This window comes from Chiloscyllium punctatum, chromosome 10 (assembly GCF_047496795.1).
Source record: "Chiloscyllium punctatum isolate Juve2018m chromosome 10, sChiPun1.3, whole genome shotgun sequence".
Taxonomy (NCBI): domain Eukaryota; kingdom Metazoa; phylum Chordata; class Chondrichthyes; order Orectolobiformes; family Hemiscylliidae; genus Chiloscyllium; species Chiloscyllium punctatum.
In genome coordinates, this window is record NC_092748.1 from 55992776 (window position 1) to 56009282 (window position 16507).

At 38.3% G+C, this 16507-nt stretch overlaps 1 protein-coding gene across 1 annotated transcript in view; it reads left to right on the plus strand.

Annotated features, from left to right (window-relative positions):
* ola1 (Obg-like ATPase 1) overlaps nucleotides 1-16507 on the plus strand; it is a 216548-nt gene that overhangs the window by 115344 nt on the left and 84697 nt on the right. The window contains exons 5-7 of the mRNA XM_072579197.1: nucleotides 5731-5906; nucleotides 8053-8133; nucleotides 8439-8536. Coding sequence (XP_072435298.1) covers nucleotides 5731-5906; nucleotides 8053-8133; nucleotides 8439-8536 — 355 coding nt within the window. The remainder of the gene's footprint in view (nucleotides 1-5730; nucleotides 5907-8052; nucleotides 8134-8438; nucleotides 8537-16507) is intronic.

Below are 16507 nucleotides of genomic sequence, written 5' to 3' on the forward strand. Positions count from 1 at the left end.
TAGCGCTCTACCCTCATCAATCCTCTTTGTTACTTCAAAAAACTCAAAGTTTGTGAGACATAATTTGCCATGCACAAACCCATGTTGACTATCCCTAATCAGTCCTTGCCTTTCCAAATACATGTACATCCTGTCCCTCAGGTTTCCCTCCAACAACTTTCTCACCACCGATGTCCTGCTCACTGGTCTGTAGTTCCCTGGCTTGTCCTTACCACCCTTTTTAAGCAGTGGCACCATGTTAGCCAACCTCCAGTCTTCTGGCATCTCACCTGTGGCTATCGATGATACAAATATCTCAGCAAGAGGCCCAGCAATCACTTCTCTAGCTTCCCACAGAGTTCTCGGGTACACCTGAATCAGGTCCTGGGGATTTATCTACCTTTGTGTTTCAAGACATCCAGCACTTCCTCCTCTGTAATCTGGACATTTTGCAAGATGTCACCATCTATTTCCCTACATTCTATATCTTCCTCAGATATACTGTGGATACAGTATATCCACAGTAAATACTGATGCAAAATACTCATTTACTATCTCCCCATTTTCTGTGTCTGAAACGTTCCGCAAGTAGGCGGCCTGTCTCCCCAATATAGACGAGACCACATCGGGTGCAGCGGATGATGTTTGTGGAGGTGCAGGTGAATTTGTGGCGGATATGGAAGTGTCCCTTGGGGCCTTGGAGGGAGGTAAGGGGGGAGGTGTGGGTGCAAGTTTCGCATTTCTTGCGGTTGCAGGGGAAGGTGCCGGGAATGGAGGTTGGCTTGATCGGGGGGTGTGGACCTGACGAGGGAGTCACGGAGGGAGTGGTCTTTTCGGAACGCTGATAGGGGAGGAGAGGGAAATATGTCCTTGGTGGTGGGGTCTGTTTGGAGGTGGCGGAAATGACGGCGGATGATACGTTGGACATGGAGGTTGGTGGGGTGGTAGGTGAGGACCAGTGGAGTTCTGTCCTGGTGGCGGTTGGACGGGCGGGGCTCAAGGGCGGAGGAGCGGGAAGTGGAAGAGATGCGGTGGAGGGCTTCGTCGACTACGTCTGGGGGAAATTGCAGTCCTTGAAGAAGGAGGCCATCTGGGTTGTACAGTTTTGGAACTGGTCTTCCTGGGAGCAGATGCGGCGGAGACGAAGGAATTGGGAATATGGGATGGCATTTTTACAGGGGGCAGGGTGGGAGGAGGTGTAGTCTAGGTAGCTGTGTGAGTCGGTTGGTTTATAATAAATGTCCGTGTCGATTCGGTCACCCGAGATGGAAATGGAAAGGTCTAGGAAGGGGAGGGAGGAGTCTGAGACGGTCCAGGTGAATTTGAGGTCGGGATGGAAAGTATTGGTAAAGTGGATGAACTGTTCAGCTTCCTCGTGGGAGCACGAGGCAGCGCCGATACAGTCATCGATGTAGCAGAGGAAAAGGTGGGGGGTGGGGCCAGTGTAGCTGCGGAAGATGGACTGTTCCACATATCCTACGAAGAGGCAGGCATAGCTGGGGCCCATGCGGGTGCCCATGGCTACTCCTTTGGTTTGGAGGAAGTGGGAAGATTGGAAAGAGAAGTTGTTCACGGTGAGGACCAGTTCAGTCAGTATCATCCGCCGTCATTTCTGCCACCTCCAAACGGACCCCACCACCAGGGACATATTTCCCTCCCCTATCAGCGTTCCGAAAAGACCACTCCCTCAGTGACTCCCTCGTTAGGTCCATACACCCCACCAACCCAACCTCCACTCCCGGCACCTTCCCCTGCAACCGCAAGAAATGCAAAACTTGCACCCACACCTACCCCCCCCCCCCCCCCCGCCACCCCTTACCTCCCTCCAAGGCCCCAAGGGACACTTCCATATCCACCCCAAATTCACCTGCACCTCCACACATATCATCTATTGCATCCGCTGCACCCGATGTGGTCTCGTCTATATTGGGGAGACAGGCCGCCTACTTGCGGAACGTTTCAGAGAACACCTCTGGGACACCCGGACCAACCAACCCAACCACCCCGTAGCCCAACACTTCAACTCCCCCTCCCACTCCACCAAGGACATGCAGGTCCTTGAACTCCTCCATCGCCAGACCATGGCAACACGACGGTTGGAGGAAGAGTGCCTCATCTTCCGCCTGGGAACCCTCCAACCACAAGGGATGCACTCAGATTTCTCCAGATTCCTCATTTCCCCTCCCCCCACCTTGTCTCAGTGCCCAACCCTCGAACTCAGCACCACCTTCCAAACCTGCAATCTTCTTCCTGACCTCTCCGCCCCCACCCCGACTCCGGCCTATCACCCTCACCTTGACCTCCTTCCACCTATCGCATTCCCAACACCCCTCCCCCAAATCCCTCCTCCCTACCTTTTTTCTTAGCCTGCTGGACACACTTTCCTCATTCCTGAAGAAGGGCTGATGCCCGAATCGTCGATTCTCCTGTTCCTTGGATGCTGCCTGAACTTCTGCACTTTTCCAGCAACACATTTTCAGCTCTGATCTCCAGCATCTGCAGTCCTCACTTTCTCCACACTATTTCTTCAGTCATTCCCTATACCTACCAGCCTTTCCTTTCACCCTAACAGGAATATACTTTCTCTGGATTCTCGTTATCTCATTTCTTCCCATTTTCCAGCCATCCTTTTATTTGCGAACGTCTGCCTCCAATCAGCTTTTGAAAGTTCTTGCCTAATACTGTCATTCATTTCGCAGAAGTCTTTTCCTGTTGTCACTACCTAAAATATGTATAGTTTTAGAGATGTTATTAAATGCTCATCACTGAAAATAGCATTCTTGATTTTCCAATTCTGGATATTTTTCTGAAAAATGTAAGCCATATGTTCTTTAATGTCCTTTCTACGTTAGTGTACTAAGAATTGTATAGTATTCCTGATTGCAGCTTTTGCCACGTTTTGTGCAAATGTCACAATGTGCCCTTATTTATCAAATGAAAGACGTTATCCAATTTTTGTTAATGTCATCAACTACCTTTAACTTGCTTTCCAATGCATTAGATACTTGAAACCCTCGAGTATCTTTGGTTAAGTAACTCTTAAGTGCCTTTTCTTTAAAGGTTAGTCCCACTGTTTGTTCTGTATTACTTCTCAGATCTCTTCCATCACTTTTGAAGTTTTCATTTATCTGCTTTTTCTGACATGTTAATACTTTCCTGCCACATATTATAAACTTACCAAACTATTTTCAATTAGCCATAAATTTTAGATTTTATTCTTATGCCTTAATCTAAATTAGCTGAAATGATCATAATGCTAACTCATAGGTTACAATATTTCTGGGTATTTTCCAGGCTGAGCAATACCATTTAACGTAACTTGATTTTTTTTTGTTATCTATGAATTGACAAACTTTTTATCCATTTCTGACACATTTCCCCATATAACACATGCTTCCTTTTTGGCTGTGTTGTGAAATCTGTGACACATCTCTTCATCCAGTTGTTTACATCCTCAGGGAAAAAAGACTTAAACGTGTCAGATGTAATTTGCCTCCAGCAAATCTATCCTGACCATGAGCTAACACATGCATTCCTGTAGTCTCACTAATTTTAAGGTGCTGCCTACAACTAATACACCTGGTCTAGCTCCGCCCACCTTTTTAAAACGATGTTGTTGCATTTGCTTCTCTGCAGGCACAATTTGCACATATAAGAAGGATCGATGTGTTATAACAATGGCCTGTCGCTTATTGCTCTTTTTTTTCCCAGCTGTAAAGACTACATGTTGTTATGGGCTACCTACTTATCCCTGTGTTTCAATGTTTTTTCCAGTACTAAGATTATTTCTGTATTTATATCTAATATCTACTATGTTATAATCTAATGTCCATTTAGAATATGGGCATCATAAACAATCCATCCTCTTAAGTTGCATGGATGTGGTATGCCATTGTCAATTTTAGACATGGAACAATTAATGCCATGTATTTATGGCAGCTTCTTTAGGGTGTAACTTTTCATTCTGCCTCTGTGTTTGTGTGTAGGTTGTATAGCTTTTGTACCCATTCTCTGTTACCCACCTGGCTTGAAGCATAAATGTCCTCTAGAAAATGTGCTGTGAAATGCCAGGCAAAGTGCCCCTTCTAGCAATCACCTCTATAATCACAGATGCACTTGATAAGCCATCGATAAGTGAGATTGCTTCTTTCCCATCTGAATACTTATTTTGCCCCTAGAAACATTACTAAATTATTTCTAAACTAGGAACATCGATGATCAACCTAAAGATTGACTGAACTTTTAATAGTAGTCCTTTTGAAGGCTGTGTAAATGCAATTTTTTATTCTTGTGTTTTTTTGTGCAAGTTCGGCTCCAAGTTCAATATCGATCAGGACCTTTACATCAGTTATCATTAGGAATGATCAACAATAGTCTGAAGTTGCTGAATGAAACTTGCTGTGTCATGCCCCAGACTTAAAAATTATTAACACTAGAAAATATACTCTGTTATGCCTCTATTCAGAAATACAAATTTTCTGCACATTAATCATTTATGCTTAGATGGTTACATATAGTAAAGTTGCGAAGTAAATGCTGAATTTGTATTCTATAGGCAAATATGTAATTTATTTTGCCTAATTACTTCATCATAAAAGCCAACTTATTTGGCTTATCAGTTATCTTCCATACGTGGTTGTGACCTTCTACTATCTCATTAATCACGTGAACATGACTGTCTGTAGCCATTTCACCAGCATATTAACAAAACTGCAAATGAACTGTTAATACATGTATTCCTATGAAATTATAGGCTTGTTCTGCTAAAGCTAATGGTTTTTTAAAAATTGAGAATGACAGTTTTCTACTCGAGATTTTGACTCTAATTCTCAAAAACGTACAACAGTGAAAGTCAACTGTAGAAAAAAAAATAAGGCAGTGATGTTCCACTCTTATCAATTGCAACTGACTTAGAAAAATCCATAATATGCGGTAACCTTTTGTAGTAATGAATCATTATACTTGACTTGTGAGGGTGGCCTTTATGTTCTCTGCAGTCTATTCTTTTCAGAATAACTGTCCAGCAATTGCTGTCTATATTAAACTGATATTTCATTGCTTGATAGTTGCCTGATTTTTATGGCTTTCTTTGACTGTGGTAATTTATAGTTGCGGCTCTTTGGAATCACATTCATGCAGTTTGTTTTGCATAAGCTGAATAAAAATGACATGGAAGGGCATGAGTCAGTACACATACTCCAGTAATATCTGGTTGTTTTACCCTTATGTTTCCAGTTGGCAATTTAAAATTATGGCCCTAACTGTACTTTAAATATGTGATAATAGCATGTGTACCTAATAAGGGCCAGTACCATTTCTTCAAACTGTGTGAATAGTTGTCACTCACATATGACAAATGCGCCTTCATCTGCTCTTTTCATGGCCCCCTAAAATCTATACCCTGGAATCAGGACGATGAAATTAGCTGCTGTGTAAATTGTGTGTCTGAGTGGTTCATTATCTAATCACCGTCGGAGCCCGAATGATAAAATAGATTGATTCTGAGAAGAGCTGTGGCAGATGAATTCAGCTATTTTGAAATTTGTACTTAATTTCTCATTGAAACAAGAATGGTTGAGTTCAGAATTAAAAGCGATATTCAATATGCTGCATACATACCATTGCTTTCTTCAATTTGTTAGCAATTTCTGTCACTGCAGTCTAGATAGAATTGAGAGATTCCGTTCAATAGAGTATCTTTAACTTTTTAATAACAAATCATATTTTAAAATTTCACAATGTCTCTTTCAGGAGCTTTTGAAGATGATGAAATTGTTCACATTGAAGGGAATGTGGATCCTGTTCGGGATATTGAAATTATTCATGAAGAACTGAGACTAAAGGATGAAGAGCTAATTACACCCATCATTGACAAACTAGAGAAAGTGGCAGTAAGGGGGGGTGACAAAAAACTAAAACCTGAATATGTAAGTATTTTTTTAAAAAATGTTTCCCTATAACCTCGTGAAGTATTTGAAACTTACTGTTGAAGTCTCCTTTCTGCTGGTTATCCTTGGACTGTTCACTGACAAATATATTAAAGGGCTGAGTTTAATGTGATATTTTGGTATATAAATTATAAGTCTGATGCCAAGAATTGTAGACATCATTAGCACTGAGTAATTCATTCAGTAGCTAACCTAGGGTCAGAATGCTAGACGAATGGAAGTACTTGCACAGCCTTTTCATATGTCTTGAACACGACAGAAATCTTTAAACGCATTGCTTAGATCCATGATGTGATAGGAAAACTAATATCAATTTCTGATTTTTTTTTAATGCAAGATGATTATGTCTGTTTGTTAGACAGGCCAAAACTTTAGCAGACTTTATTATTTTGTCTGCCATCTGTTTTGGCGAAACTGTTGTGCCTATTTGTTGTATTAACCATCTGGGCAATTTCACCTGCTGAAACCATTAACGGACTCGGTGTTTTCTTAGATTAATCCTCCTGACATTGGTTTTTGCAATGATGGCTGGAGCAGGCATTCAGAATTTGCAGGTGGCCAGTGACGCACATAATTGCTGACAATTTTAGGCAATGAATAAAAATGGGCTACATCACTTGTCAAAGGTTGATGTAAAGATGCCAAGTGAAATCTCCTGAAAGCCTTTTTAAGGTTTAAATAATAGTTTGTAAACATTATGTCCAACATTTTTACATTCTTATGCATGCATGATTGCTTTGTGTCATGTTATTAAGTTTAAAAAAAGTAGAAATTTTAATTCTTAAACTCAATTAATTAGGCATGTAATTCTTGTGAAAAGGGACTGAGAGAGCAAAGAAAATCTATTAGGTTTTGTAGACATACATTTTCTCTTGTTAACTACCATAATCTTGGTTGATGGTAAAGGAGTCTGTCTTTTTTCTTGAAACTGAATTGGATTTTGCTTGTTGTGATAAAATGATAATGAATTTTTACATCAACTCAGTCTTGATGGAGACCTGTCTGCAAGTGATTGACTTTGCATTTACTTTTTCCATTTTTTGGATGCTGAAAAATGCAATAATTGTCCTTTCCATATTGGTGTAGTTTTCATGAGCCACAATGACATCTTATAGTTTTGAAACTCATTATTACACTATTGTGCAATCTCTGATATTTTTGTAAGAGAAACCACGTGTAAGGGAGCATTGTCGACTTCTTATAGAATTTACCTTAGAATGTGTCCATAAATTGGCCATCATAAATTTTCATGTTTGGTGTAGTTTGTATTTTCGTTTGGCTAAAGGTTTTAAGTTTAAAATTGTGTTTAAGGAAAGCAGACCATGCATCCTTCTAAATGCAAGAATTGAGTTTGACCTTTTAGGCTGGTGTGTCTTTTATTAACACCTGCCTGTGAAGAGAATCATGCCACACGCAGCTCCTGATTCAGAGCAATGAAATGGATAAGGAAAAGCTTGAAGGGTTCAGTTTGTGTCACTTGCTGTTTGCCGTTTCCATTTCACAGATGATTAATCTTTCTTTAAGGAAAGGACAGAGAAACAAAGCAAGTTGTCTCTTCCTGCAGTTGCTCCTTCTGAATGCACACAAGCTTGATGACTAGAAACCCTTTAGAATTCCTGTTGAGAAAGATGTTCTGAAACTGAATGCAGCTGGTTGGAGGTCACCAGCATGATTCTGTTACTATTGTGGAATTGAAGCGGTTTTTTTTCCCCCCCGTTCATTTTTTGGAAGGGGGAGGTGTTGGCAAAAACACAAAAATAGAGGAGATGCTTTGCACCCGTTTGACTCATTTGTAAGGTTAGATAAATATATTAATGTTTTATTTAAAATAAACTTCTTGCTTTACTTTCCTCACTCCTTTTTCTGGTTCCTGTGTGGCTTTCTTATACAATCAGTATTAATGGCATATTTCAGGGCAAGAAGCACATAATATGATGTTTATATAATCTAAAAATTAACATTAGCTGTAAGTTGTGTTTTTTTCCCCCGTTCTTAAAATTTCTGTTTTAAAATGAATTGCACTTGGCTGCTTTTTAACAACTTGATTAACTATCCAGTTCCTATTGTGTCGATTTACCTTTTTAAAATATTGTAATGCCCCTGCTTTTCTCTTGAATCTTTACAGGACATAATGTGCAAAGTCAAGAATTGGGTTATCGATGAAACGAAACATGTACGCTTCTATCATGACTGGAATGACAAAGAGGTAAGACTTTGATGTACACTTGGATTTATTAATATCTGTTGCCTTGTTTCTTTAATCTCTTAGATGTCACTTTACCATGTAGAAATCTTGTAATTAGGTTGTAAAGACTGTTGCATAATTCAACATTTTTCTTTGGGTCAGAGGGAGCCATTCAGTCTCTTGATTATTTGAGATGGCTCGCGTTTCTGTGGAGTGAGGTTAAAGCTGCTTAAATTGAAAGGCATTTTGGTTTCTGCCAATTTTTAAGAATACCCAAACTACATACAATTTTTGTTCTAATGTTGAGCTTTTGCATTCTTTCTCAGATTGATGTATTGAATAAACATTTACTTTTGACATCAAAACCAATGATTTATTTGGTTAACCTGTCTGAGAAAGACTACATCAGAAAGAAGAATAAATGGTGAGTCTCTTACAGATCTCTTGTGTAGAAGAAATTGGAATTTCAAAAATAAGTCTCAATCTGATTATTGGTCTTTGTAAAACCTAATCACAAATGTTCCTCATATAGAATTTTGAATTGTACTTTGCCTTATGTCATACTATATCTCAAATAATTTTTAAAAGGTCTGATTAAATGTATATAAATGTAAGTGTATCATACTGATTTACTTGAGTAAGAATTATATTATTTTCTGGTCCATTAATTTCATGAAGTTTCTTCTTCCACTTTTTCCATTAAAGGAATCCAGAATAATGAAGAATAAAAGTACTCTCATCTACATAATTTATTCATTTGTGCCTGAATGTATGAATATTTAGAATGTGCATCTGGAGAGACTATCTAATTATGATTAAAATAAATGAAAACTATAGAAATATGTAGGACCATAGAATATTTCTTAATTGCACGCTTGCTTGAAATAATGAAAAGTAATTGCTATAGTTTAGAATATAGTACACAAATGGTAGAGTAAGCTGCCTACCCACAAGAGGAGCAGTGTTAAATAAGTGAATATGTATTAATCTACCTATCTGCTCTTCAGTGTTCATAATTTAACCGACATATAAGAACCTATTGTTACCTGGCCTCAATTGATATATTGTAAGCTGTGTTGTTGCAGTACCTTTTTCCGTGTTTTGGTGCTTTTTTTATGTTTTTATATGGATATGAAAGAGATATTTATAAACATACATCGGTCTATCTCAGGTAATGAGACAGATTCCTTTTACTGAAAGCATCTCGCACCTGTGTAGAGATGATTACTGGTGGAAATTGCTGGCTGTAATTGTGCAGCAATACTACTTCCAGACCCTAATAGTAGGCAGACTTTCAGAAGATGCCGTCTATGATTTGCTTGTTGCAGATGCCCCATCTTTACTTTGGACCAGTTATAGTGCCGATTAGCTTATGGCCGATTCAAAAGAAATTATCAATAAAAATTAAACATGAATTTCACTAAAATAACTACTGATCTTAACTACGACAAAACAAGCTTAGTTTGTGAAATCTGTTGTGGTTTGTTCAATCGGAGCATTAAAAAATACTACTCTGTACTGTTGTCTGTGTTTGTCAAAAGATCAAAGCCAATACAGGCGAGTGATGTTCCAAAAGCAGATTTACCACATGGCCATTTTTCTCAATGGCTTGCTGCCTGCTGTTCTTATTTTCCCTCCAGCAAGTCACTGGCTACCTCCTGCACATCCCTTCCCATAAAAAAATTATTAAAGAAGTATTTCTCATAGATTTATGAGTGGAAGCATTTCATGATAAGGAATGGCAAACACTGAAATGGGTCAGAAGCAAGGTGATTGCCCTTTTTAATATACATTATGCCAGAGCTTTAATTCTTATTTATGCAGCTTGGTTTTTGTTTCTGGGTTTGTGAAAAAAACTTGTAAAAGTAGCAAAACAGTAGTCTGTGCGTTTGAGGTAGTATAATGAGCAAAGTCAGCCCTTTAGTTCAGGATCTTAATTTCCAGATGTGAATAGTTAGTGTAGATTGAATTCATGCCATCTCTTCCTTAATTAGCGTCTTGACTATTGCATCTTGGTTTTCAGAAGTGTTTGGAAGCAGTTTACTTAACAAAATTATGTTTGATTGGAATTTATAGTATTTGTTAAGTGAAGAATAAAAGATTGTGTAGGCAACTGAACAAAGTATTGGTGTGTTAATTGACTATTGCTTGAAGCCCCTTAACAATTCAAATGTAATGCATCTTTAGTCTGTGATGAAGAGTGCAGAAAAAGAAACTTGCAAAAGAAGCAAGTTCATTTACTTGTTTTTCTGTTTTCAGTATTACAGTACATAAATGAGTGTTGATAAATATTTGAAAACTATCAAAAATGAAGTATATTTAATACTATGCAAATTAATTGGTTTCTTTCTACATCTATTGATCCATTTTAGTTGGAGGAATTATCATTGTTTCAAGGGAAGATGCTGTAAGTTTAGTAGAACTCAAGTATTTCATTTCATTTATGAATGTCCCGTGTAGAACAATGAAGAACAGATGTGTTGGAGGCTCAAAGGCTGTTTGAAAAAAGTGGTATTGATAAGCGAGTAAGTGATTTTACAGAAAAGAAAATATTGCAAAGAAAAACAGATTTCTGTTGGCTTATTTCTTTTCTCTGGCAATGATATAAGGTTTGTAGTATGATTAAAAACTATGCTTTTTGGAAGAACTGTATTGCTGATGATGTGCAAAGTACAACAAGCTTAGTTCAACAGTCAAATCTCCTGGTATAGCACGTAAGAAATTTCTATTTTCCAAATAAGCTGTTAACACCGGAGATTGCTGAGGTCTATTCCTCCTATTTAACTGCACTTTCAAAAGATCTCATCTGAATGGAGCCAGCTAATCTTACAAGTATAGTTTTCTGTGAATCTTGTTGCTATAGATCAAAATAACAGAACCTGTTGGATCATGGAGGACTAAGATGGTTGGTTTGTAAACTGCTATTTTGTTTCAGGGTTGTAACAGCATGAGAAAGTGGGATCTGCAAGTTATCTAGTTTCTGGTAGTAAAAACTATGTACTAAAGTAATATGAGCTGTTTCTTTCCCATTTTTCATAATCATTGACCCAAGCTAGTCCGTAGTTTGACCCAGCCTTTGAAAGGCCACACATGCCGTTGAAGTAGAAAAATTTGCATTATGCATAATAACAGTTGCCATTGAATGTTGGACGAATGGCACGTTGTGAGGAGCTTGTACTTAATTACCTGTTTCTTGAAATGGCAAAAATATTCCATTCCCAATATATGCCTCTCTCTCCTTATGCATTTTGTAATTGTCAAACAGTATTTCTTGGACATTCAACATCTCCACTTATCTTACAAAGAATAAAATCCGCACAGCAAGAGTTTGGATTATTGTTGAACCTCTAAATTATGTTCCAAATAGTTTTTGAGGAACTGTCAGCTAACCAACTTGTGCCAGATTACATTTCCTGTCACTTGGCCATGTTGAAGAAAATGTGATTTAAAAGTAAAATGGAAAAGCCATGATTGTATTTTATATGCTCATGTTGGTTATTTTTTCCTTTTTTTTGTGTTCGTTTTCAGTCTTTTGAATCAGTACAATTCTCCGCAAACATTGTCGGACTGTAGCACCTTCCCATTCTAGTGGATGCCACGATTCAAGTTTTTAATTGTGGATCCCATGTATTACAGACAATTTCTAGATAAATGATCACATTTATCTTTAATCATAATTACTATGTGGATTTTAACCTGGAATTGTGTTTATAACAAAGACTACTGTTTCTAAATTAACTTAATTCAAAGTTTTATATTATGTTGGTAATAGTCAAGATTGGAAGCACTTCTATATTATTTTCCTCTTGACATGAAGGCTGATTGCTAAATTTCAGATCAGTGATTTATATGTCTGACTTTTCCATCTAGATTATGAGTCCACTTTGTGGGTTTTATAGTAACTGAGTTTTGGGGGTACTTTTTTGCTGAAATGAATATGACCTGTCAACAAAGCAGTAAGAGGTATACTTCAGAAAATTGAGCACATTTCTTGGTTTGAATCTGTGCCACCTCAACCTGTTCAGTTTTTTTTTTAAAAAGTACCTAAATACCTACTTGATGCACTGTGACCTGCAGGACATTGGACCCAGTGTAGGAAGGCATGTTTAACGTGAGTAGCTCTTCATCTGTTGTAAATGTTTCATTATTTCTGAGTATAATACATAGATTACTACATTGCAGAAATGTATCTAACTTTTAACCTCCTCATTTAAACAAATAATCTGATTATTGTATTATGCTACTTGTGTATGAAAATTGTCAAATGAAACTTTCAGCAAGGATCAAATACCAAAGTTGAAATACAAAGTGGGACATATCCATGATAATGTATCGTTGGCAAAGTCACTTTACTGAAGGCTGTTTTGCTAGTACAGTTTTGGTCCGCATTCTTGAAAGGATATGCTCATATGAGAGCCACTTCAAAAGAGATTCACTATACTGATTCTTGGGATGGAGGAAGGCCTTTATTTATTAGCGTTTTAGATGAATGAGGAGTGTTCTTATTGAAACGTACAACATTTTTAAGGACCTTGACTGGGGGATTTGTTGAGAAGTCTTTACTAGTTGGGAAATATTCAACCATGAAACCTAATTATAGAATAAGGGTATATTCATTTAAAGATGAGATGAAAATGAATTTCTTCTCTGAGGATAATGAATGTTTGGAATTCTGTACTGCATAGAATTGTGGAGGTTAGGTTGCTGAATGCATTGAAAGAGGAGGGAGAGCTTTTTTCTTGAAATATCAAGGAGTTTAGAGCTATGAGGAGCTGGCATGAAAGAGTTGAGGACTGGGACAGATCAGCCATAATCTTATAGATTGGTAGGGCTGACTTAAGGGATCGATTGCCCTACTCCCACTCAGAGGTCCTATGTTATTTTACAGTAAGGATGAGCATTGTCGAAGTTGATGTGAAGCTTTACAAATGGCGAATTTATCTGATTGGAATACTGGTTAATTTGAGTTTATGGGAGCTCAAGCACCCTCATGCCTTTTTAGCATTTCTTTTATTGGGTCAATAAGAGTGAAATAACTTTATTGGAAATTTGAAATCCAATAATTTTAACTCTGCATACATTATTGATTAAAGTTTGGTTCACACTTCTGAACTATACTTTTGCCTGAAGTACCTGACTGTCCCAGTGCTGTGTATTGGCATCTTTTCCTATTTACTGATTATCCCTGAGAACACTACCCAACTTTGGGTGGAGTATTCCTGGAGATCTGTCGACATTATGATCTGACCTAACGTGTGAAAATGTTACTGCATTTATCCTAAAAAGGTTATCCTAGTAACATATGGCGATACTTCTCTTTTTTTTTGAAAATTCCTGTTATAAGGATTGTGTACAGTGGTGCATATGGACATCTGAACCTGTTTTTCTTTTGTTGTGAGTGATGAGAAGAACAGCAGGACATACCACACTCAAATTGATTAATTGTTAAGTGAATTAAATGAGATTTAAATTAATTGCGTGGGTCTATATATATAGGAAATCCACTTACCTGGATTTATGGCTGTCTGGAGTTATATTTTGTTTGTAAATTGTTCGGATTCCCAGTTGTCACAGCGTGATGAGAGAAAGCAACCCAGCTTGTTGAGAAACCCTCATTCACTTCACTGTAAGAACTGAAATCCTGATCCAGTTGTTCTCCTGAAATGCATCTGAAAGAATTCTATTAGACATTTCTGAACAACCATAATCATAAAAATCTCAGAATCGGGTGTCTGTGTTTTGTGATGCCCACCTGCATGTGCCACAATGCTAACTGAAAGATGTCTTGAATGATTTTTAGTTTATTGATTGGATGAATGCAGCTCCAACACTCAAGAAGCTTGACACTATCCAGGACAAACTAGCTGTCTTGATTGGCACTCTACTCACCACATTGAATATAAATGTTAGGGGAGGCAGTAGCATAATGTCACTGTTACTGGTCTAGTAACCCATAACCCCTGGCTATTGCTTTGGGGTCGTGGGTTTGAATCTCTCAATGGCATATGATGAAATTTGAATTCAGTAAATCCTGGAATTAAAAGCTAGTCTAGTGGTGACAATGTACTCATTATCGATTCTTTTAGAAATCCAGATAATTATCCTTTGGGAAGGAATCTGTAATCCTCACCTGATCAGGCTTACATGTGACTCCAGATCCGCAACAATGTGGTTGACTCTTAACTGCCCTCTGAGAGATCAGAGTTGGGCAGTAAATGCTGATGCCCACATCCCTTGAATGGAAATGTTACAATATATACTGCTACCCCATGATATATATTAGCAAACACCGATGCATCGCAGTAACCCACCAACATGCCTCCTTTCAAATGCATGACCTCTACCATCTGGAAGGAAAAGGGTATTCATGAAGAAGCCAAGAAGAGAACACCACAACCTGCAAGTTCTCCCACAAGTCACAACCATTGTGACTTAGAAGTATACCACTGTTCCTCCAGTTTTGCTGGGTCAGAATTATGAAACTCCCTCCCAAGCAACACTGTTGGTATCCTTGTACCCAAGGACAACAGTGGTTCAAGAAGGCAACTCAACGCCTCAAGGGATGGGCAATAAATGTTGTTTTGAGGCAGTAACATCCACATCCCATGAATGAATAAAAAAATCAAAGAAATTGCTACAGCGTTGGTACCATCTGTGGAACATCTTAATATGCAAGTGTTGAAGGACACCTAGATTCACTAGCTGTTCTTCATTTGACAAGAGTTATCATTGTCTACAGTCTGACAGCCAACTATTGCCCTATGACAGGAATGCTAATATCTGTCAAGATTCCTGCTTGTCTTCCGAATTTTGCCTTCAGCTTGTTCAACAGTGATATAGAACATCAACAGTTTTTGAGAAGATTTGTAACTCTGGGATAAGTATGCAAGTTCGTTCGCTGAGCTGGAAGGTTTGTTTTCAGACATTTTGTCACCACGATTAGGTAACATTAGTGAGAGTCTCTGGTGAAGCGCTGGTGTTATGTCCCGCCTCTGTTTATAGTTCTTGGTTTCTTAAGGTGGGTGATGTCATTTCCAGTTCTTTTTCTCAAGGGAAGGTAGATAGGATCAAATCAATGTATTTGTTGATGGAGTTCTGGTTAGAATGCCATTCCTCTAAGAATTCTCGTGTGTGTCTTTGTTTCACCTGTCCTAGGATTTGTGTGTTGTCCCTCTCAAAGTGGTGTCCTTCTTTGACTCTACGTGTGGAAACTAGTGATAGTGGGTCATGTCTTTTGGCGGCTAGTTGGTGTTCATGTATCCTGGGCATGTTTCCTGCTAGTTTGTCCAATGTAGTGTTTTTTACATTTCTTGCATGGTATCTTGTGAATGACGTTAGTTTTACTGGTAGTATCTAATGGATCCTTTAGGTTCGCTAGTTGATGTTCAAGTGTGTTGGTAGGTTTGTGGGCTACCATGATGCCAAGGAGTCTAATTAGTCTAGAAGTCATTTCTGATATCCCTTTGATGTAAGGTAATGTGGCTATATATTTTGGTTGCGTTGTGTCTGCTTGTTTGAGTTTGTTTCTGCAGTTCAAACCAATGAAAGAGATGGCAGCGTCTGGGGCAAGAAACGTTTCGGGTCCAGTTACCCTTCCTCACAACAGTTCTAAGGAAGGGTATCTGGACCCAAACATTAACTCTGATTTCTGTCCATAGATGCTGCCAGACATGTTGAGCTTTTCCAGCAATTTCTGTTTTTGTTTCTGATTTCCAGTAACTGCAGTTCTTTCTGTTTTTAGGAAAGAGATGACTTTTGTTTAGCAAAGCACGTAATTTCACTACTTTCTCCATTTGGAAGACAACAGGAGAATAAGAAACTATGCAATCTTTTTTCAGCTATATTGGTGCTGCTTTTTCACATGCTTGCATGTTCTAAGCCCAATCATTCTTGATCACACCCATGTAGCTATTCCACTAAAACAGAAATTGTTGGATAAACTCAGCGGGTCTGGTAGCTTGTTTGGAGACAAAGCAAAGTTCACACTTAAGATACAGTGACCTTTCAGAATTCATTGTAGCTTGGAAAAAGTTGGTACCAGGATTTGGTGTCGGGAGCAGGTGGGGCTGCAGCTTTCAGGTTTCGCTATCAAATTCAACAATTTTAGGGCCTGAGTATCATCATCCACGTTCTTCCTTTCACTCTGTTATGGCACTGGATAAACCCTCCTGCTTAATTTAAAACCAGCAACACAGAAAAGATTTATCCCATGCAGTAATCTGTAAAAATTCGAGTGGCTAAGGACTATTTTAACTAAAAATTAACAACTTTATTTCTTAAAGTATAACAGAGAATAACTAACGAAAACTATTTACCATTCCTTACTGTAACCAATCTGTTACCTTCCCTTCTATAATACTAGTCTGATAAAACTCCCAATTAAGATTTACAAAAT